This window comes from Toxorhynchites rutilus, chromosome 2 (assembly GCF_029784135.1).
Source record: "Toxorhynchites rutilus septentrionalis strain SRP chromosome 2, ASM2978413v1, whole genome shotgun sequence".
NCBI classification, from domain to species: Eukaryota; Metazoa; Arthropoda; class Insecta; order Diptera; family Culicidae; genus Toxorhynchites; species Toxorhynchites rutilus.
In genome coordinates this window covers 260504090-260511304 of record NC_073745.1, presented here as the reverse complement: position 1 = coordinate 260511304, position 7215 = coordinate 260504090, and the positions used below count along the sequence as shown (strand labels likewise).

The following is a 7215-nucleotide window of genomic DNA, read 5'->3' as shown; positions in this document are numbered from 1 at the left end:
TTTGCCAACCCCACACTCACTCCCTACCCCGCCGAGAGAGATATTCAACCTTTGTTTTCGTTTGAAGCGGCGCGAATCAGATTTATCACATTATGGGATAACCGAAGAGGTGGGATGCCCACAGCTTTCATCGAGTGGATTAAATTTGCATGAATGATGATGGCGTGAAACGGTGAGTTGCTGGCAGAGAGCGAGATGAGAGAAAAAAAAAGCACCCGTATTGGGAAAAGTTTGTTATTGTTATGGTTTTGGTGCTATGAAGACGTTGGATTTCCAGGTGCTTCAGAAGAAAATAGATTTATTTTTTTCCTGTCGATTGCATTCGCGGGGCAAATAAACCTGGCGACTGAACCACGAGAAAATAGCGGTTTCGATGAGAGTACACTTAGAAAAATCCTGGGTCGAAAACTACTAAATACATCTGGTAATGCAAAATTAGTAGAATGTACAAATTTTTTGTACATATTGTCAACAAACCCGCATCCCTACCAGAGATTAGTATATTTTACTCGATAACATTAGTAAGCTTGGATATTGTCATATCTGAAAACTGGTGAGAAAAGCGCGTATTAACTATTTTCATTGTTCCCATGAGGCAATACGGAGGTATAATAAGGATATAATTCTGATACGTGCATTTTCGGCGAGAAAATGTAGCCGATATTGGGCTTCCGAATCATGGTTGGTTCTGCTTGACATATGTGTTTATGAGTACGGTCGAAAATGACTATAGATTGGTAGTATTTACCAAAAAATTCGTTATATTTACTAATTATTTCTCTCAGTGTACTTTCGAGCTACAGTGACTCAAATCCGTAATCGTACTCCACCATACAGATCTCTTTTCCCTACTTTCGGAAATCGAAAACAAGCTTTCGGAACATTTTGTTTAGATTTGTCAGTGGTACTCAACCTTTTTTCATAGGGGCCACAAACACGTGTTGGTAATGATGCCGCGGGCCGCAAAGAAAAAAAAACTAAATGAAGAAGGGTGATGTTTAAGACTCAACCGCTCTGTTAACATAGAATTACGAAAATATTGCCGTCGAGCACAAACATTGAAGAAATTTAATAATAGAGCTCTTTAATAGATTTGATAGATTTGATAGCAAAGACAAGGATTGACAAATGAATGCTTTCACTGAGTGAGGAGTGAGGAGCAATTTTAGTAGATTGTCAAATTAATTCTTAGTATCAACATGTACTGTTGATTGCTCGCTATCTAGAGCACTGAAACTGGAATACTGAACTTCTTGTACTTGTACTCAGTACTTTTTCAGTATCTTCTAGCAAAATCACATTCAAACATACACCCCAGTACAGGTTCAAATATGATCCGATTCAAAAAATTAAGAGGCAATCTTCACCATACGGCACGCAAATCGACGCGGTGCCCCCACCGAACAAAATTGTATCATACAAAAACATTTACATAGAATCGAGCAAAACCATTGTGTGATATCAGCATTGAGAAAGACTGCTGTTTGATTGTTGGAGCGAGACGACTTGAATGATGATGATGATGTTGATGTTTTCAATTATAGAGGCTTTCAAATTCATCAGTTCATTCGCCTCTAGCCTTGAAAAAGACCTATTTTCAACTAAACACTCGGCCTTGAGAAAGACTGAAAGACTCGCTGCCGTCTGTTACTAGCTAGATGACTGATGAATTGTGAATACTGTGTTTTAAAATCGCGAATGACTTGTTTATATTCAATGAATAGAATACGGGGAAGCTAATATTGTAATATTATCTCTATCCACATTGTCCGTAGAACGAATGCTGCAATTGCAATTCGAGCGACCAATTTACGTATGTCTAATTAACAGTAATATTTAAATATTGTACCTGCCTCAAACATACTCGGCCACAAGAACACGATAGGAAAATGTGTATTCTTCCAGTTTTCCTTAATTAAAATCATTTACGGGTTGGAGAACCGTAATGTATAATTTATCGAAAAAATTATAAAATTTGCGATTCGATTGGAATGCAAACCATCAAAATTGATTCACAGCTAAAATAATGCTAACATAACAGCTTAACGGTAAAACTGTTTCATAGAAAAACCAGTTTTTTGATTTGGTACCATCACTGGAAAACGTAGTCTTATGTCAAAAAAAGGTCACGATTTTCATATCGATATTTTCGTTTTTATTCACTAATATCGACGGGATTAGTGCTAATGATCGAATTAAATATATTTAATAGATATTTAATCTACTAATACCACCTAACTAGACAACTAACTAATGTGTAGATGTGAAATGTGTAGTGTGTTAAACTCCGTTATTCTCATCTCATGTCTCCTAAATGATTTCTTAAGTTTTCGTGATTGTTGCACATACAAAATGATAACGGGCCAGGCGGGCCAACCAAAAGAGCATGTTGGGCCGCATGTGGCCCGCGGGCCGCAGGTTGAGTATAGCTGGTTTATATAAATACATAGTGTCATATGAGAGTTAAAAGGTTTGCTATCTGTTTTCAGAATGGTTTTTATTTCTCTACAAATGGCGAATGTATGTGCTAATGTATGTAAATTAATTCAAACTCATATTCGAACGCTGGTTGAAATCTCAACTCAATTTCGAAGGCGTTGACCAAATTCCGAATTCCATCATTAGTATGGTATCCCTTGTTCATTGCAACTATCTTTAGCTGACTTTAGCCTTACCTACGAATTTTTTGGTGTATTCGGAAGGAATATTTATCAATTTTTTCATCAAGTGGTTTCTAAAATCATTGTTTTTAGAAATTTGATAACTTCCTTACTTTTTTACTGGGGTTGATGCCAGAAGATTGCGGAGGAATATCAATAACTTTTGAGCAATTGTATTGTAACTATGTGCGAACTTTATAGGTCTTGAGATCTGGGGCATTGTCTTGGCAAAACTTGCATTCTCGATCCCATCCCATTTTGTTGACACTCTGCTTCACATTTTCCTTCAGGATGTTCAAGTAAACATTCTGATTGAAAAATAAATTGCCCATACATGCACCCTCATACCACTCCTCCACCTCCACCACGTTTAAACGTTGCTTTCAGATTTTTTACTTTCAATTCATTGTTGGCTTCCTCCATGCGAAACGATAACCATCGGAGCCAAAAATATTGAATTTGGACCTGATGGGAGCTTACCAGAGGGGGTCCGGTGACGAAGGATTTTCTTCCGCTTTCTAGAGCGGCCCAAAGGATCGAAAGTGAATTTTCCAGCTTACGATCTCAGCCACGAACTGAGATTAAGCGCACCGCAAATCTCGCGCTATTTTCGGACACCTTTTATAAATCACAGCGAAGATTTAGAATATGCGCTAACTCACTGATGATTTTATTAATTTGGCTTTCAGCGATGGAGTTTTCCTCAAAGACACCTTTTTCAATTTTACACAATTTCAAACTTCTTTTTATTTCACCGTTCACGCTTATATAAATTGGTTGGAAATAATCTTGGACTGATCTGGATCTCGTTTTGAATTCGACTGGTCTGTGTGGAGATAAAAGAGGTTTTTTTTCTCTATTGCGTAAACCACTTTTTGCTGGTTGGATGGTTGGTTGACCTTTTAAGGCGGCACAAAAGTTTTTGGACACTTCATTTAAATTTCGTTCATTCCGGCCACCTTGAAATAGCTGTGATATTTCAAAAAAGACCTTTCAATTCTCTCTTATGATTATGGTTGATGGTTCGTCGGGATTACGATAACGTAGGTGATACTCGATGTACAACGATGATTTCAAAATGGACTGCGTAGAATTTTTGGATTGAAACTCTCCTTGGTCGTCGCCCTCGTCGTCGTCGTCGTCGTCGTCCGGGAATGAAAGACCAGGTAGATTGGACAAAACGGATAAAATATTTGGAACCACAATTACCTTTTCGATTCCCTCGAAGACATCGAGCATTCTGGGAGTGCTCTACCCGGATCTTTCGCTGGAACTCGATGCTGGAACCACTGTATTGTAGGGTTCAGATAACGGCAATAAGGCGATTTTAGCGACAGGTCTCAATACGGCATCCACAGTTGCTGTCCTTAAGGTGACAACTCGAGTGATTCCATCCTTACCAGGATGAACCTTGGTGATTCTCCCAAGCGGCCATTGGATGGGTGACAAACTTTCGTCCTTAAGCAGTACTACACTTCCAACTTCAATTTGGATTGGAGGATTGCATCCTTTCGAAGCTCGGGTTTGCAGTTGTTGGAGGTATTCGGGATACCATCTAGACCAGATCTGCTGGAATCGTTTCTGAGTCAACTCCCAGTGTGTCAGGCGATTGTCTGGAACATCCTTGACGTTTATATCCGGAATTGCCTGCATATTGGTCCCAACCAGGAAATGTCCTGGAGTAAGTACCTCCAAATCAGATGGATCTGTTGGGATTGGTACTAATGGTCTCGAGTTCAGACACATTTCTATTTGCGCGAGTAATGTTACCATATCTTCGAAACTGACGCTGGTTTTACCAATTTCTCGCAACAAATGCTTCTTGGCTGATTTCACCGCTGCTTCCCACAGTCCTCCGAAGTGGGGAGCCCGTGGAGGAATGAATCGCCAAATTATTTCATTTTCTGCACACCAGTCAAGTATTTGTTTCCGCCCTTCCTGGTCAGATTTCAGCATTCGGTGAATTCGGTTGAGTTCATTCGCCGCTCCCTTAAAAGCGGTTCCGTTATCGCTGTGGATCTCTTTCATTCTGCCACGGCGAGCAACAAAACGTCGTAATACAGCCAGAAAAGCTGGCGTTGATAGGTCGGATACCAAGTCAATATGGACTGCGCGCGTTGAGAAGCACACAAAAATGACAATATATGCTTTCGTTGGTGACCTGTTGCGTACTGGAGATTTAATAAAAACGGGCCCACAATAATCCACCCCGCACACAGAAAAAGGTCTGGTAGAAGTTACACGACTGGACGGTAGATCGGCAATGGTTTGTTGAATCAAAACGGGTTTATTGCGGAAGCACGCATGGCATTGGTGATAGATACGACGAACTAAATTGCGACCACCGATGATCCAAAACTTTTGACGAATTGTTGCTAACATCAGTTGAGGACCAGCATGTAGCAAACTTCTATGGTAGTAATCTACCAGCAAAATGGAAAGAGGGTGCTTAGCTAACAGCACAATTGGATGCTTATGGTCTACAGGTAGCCTCGTGTTACTGAGTCTCCCACCGACTCTTATAATACCATCTGTGGTAACATGCGGACTTAACCATTTCAGTGCGCTGGATTTGGGAATACATTTTCCTGAGGTAAGGTTCAGTAATTCTTTGGAGAACATCTCACGCTGTGCCATGCGGCATAATGACAATTCTGCATCACGTAGATCAATGGAAGTCAGGAAGGTAAACTCCTCACGTTGTTTCTTGAGAGTTGCGGTCTTCAATACGGAGAAATACCGCATCCAGTATGCGACAACACGGCGAAGCTTAGTATAGCTGGAGAATCGGTTGAACAGTGCATCGGAGAATTGTGTTTCGACGGCTGTAATTGCAGAGAGTGCGACCCTGGTTTGCTCTTCGGGAACATTCGACGTTTCGATGGCTGGAAATTCCGTCTGAGGCCAGTGGGTTGATGGGAGGGATAGCCATGATGGTCCGTTCCACCACAGAGAGCAATTGATGAGGTTTGTCGGGCTACAATCTCGAGAAATAATGTCGGCGGGGTTGCTTATTCCTGGTACGTGTCGCCATCTTGAAACCTCGGTATTTGTTTGGATAGTTGAGACGCGATTCGCGACGAATATCTTCCATCTACTTGGAGAGGATTTCAGCCATTGAAGGACGGTTAGCGTATCTGTCCAGAAATAGGCATCTGTAGACAGGCTCACTGAGCTCACGACCTTCTTGTACAGATTGGATGATAGGACCGCCGCACAAAGCTCCAACCTTGCGACTGTTTGAACACAGGAGAGCGGCGCAACCTTGGATTTTGCTGTCAAGAGTTGTATGGAGATTCCCGTGGTAGTTTCTGATCGGACGTAACAACACGCCCCGTACGTCTTCTCCGAAGCGTCACAAAAGAAATGTAGTTGTACGGATGTTGCTCTCGACTGCGAGACGAATCTGGGAACAGTGATGTTGCATATGGAATCTAACGTGCTATGGAGCTGCCTCCAGTCATTTTCGAGGCGTTGAGGAAGCGGACGATCCCATTCGTATGGGTCACCTGAATCTGTTTTCAGAGACCACAACTTCTGCATGAACAACTTGGCAACGGTGATGATCGGTCCCACAAGTCCCAGCAGATCGAAAATGCGTGCAATATATGACATAATCTTTCTCTTCGTCAGGATCTGCGCTGGTAATGGTAATTGGACGTTGAAACGCATTGAATCTGACGTTGGTTCCCAAACAAGTCCGAGCGTTGACACTGATTGCGGTTCTTGGAGTTCGTGATACGGTGAATTAGCGAGGTGTTCAGGATCTAAATCGGATAGGACTGCAGGGTTGTTCGATGCCCATTTTCTTAAGGGTAGTCCAGCCGACAGAAGCATGGTGGAAAGCTCTCGGCGTAGACGGATTGCGGATTGGATATCAACTGCTCCAGACATTCGTCTTCCTAAGTTCGAAGCCGCCGGACGCATATATTTCGTGATCGTGTATCGTTGAAGTGATACCGTTATTCTCGTGACTGGTCAAGTGATTGTGCGCAATAACGGGATTCCCTAGATTGTAGCTGGATTGCATTGAAGCGGACACAACAAGCAGGAGGAAGAAGGCCTGCAGCGCGGGCGCTGTGTGCTGTGTGCTGGTGAATTTATCGCCTCTCGTCATCGACACCATTATCGTGCTGTGGTGCGATACACCGGTTCAGCTGCACCGAAGGATTGATACGCGTTGGAGATTATCCGCATTGGTGTGGTGTGCATTATAAGTATCAATAATTTTATTAGGTTAAGTTTATTAGGTTTAGAAAGAAAAAACAAACAAAAAATTGAAAAATTAACTAAAAAGTGTACATCTGCCACTTTAAATGGCAGATGAAGAAGGAACCGTTGACATGGAGATTGAATCCACTGTCTACCCCTCCATATCTACGGGAGCTGGAAAGTCGCTTAAACGCGTTCCCCCCTCGGATGTCTCTTTAGAGGGAGAGTTAAGTTACCTAAATAAGCCCCCCTCAAGAAAATTTGCAAACCTTTCCTCTTCACCCCCTCAATCTCTTGCTCCCGCTTCCGATCAACTCCCGAACTTGCCTCCCAGCCCTACTGT

General features: G+C 42.1%; 1 protein-coding gene across 1 annotated transcript; it reads right to left on the bottom strand.

The window, feature by feature from the left end:
- Positions 1 to 3911: 3911 nt before the first annotated feature.
- On the bottom strand, positions 3912 to 6497 carry LOC129766841 (uncharacterized). The gene has a single exon (XM_055767443.1). It carries the CDS (start codon positions 6495 to 6497, stop codon positions 3912 to 3914), a length of 2586 nt encoding a protein of 861 aa, XP_055623418.1.
- Positions 6498 to 7215: the final 718 nt, after the last annotated feature.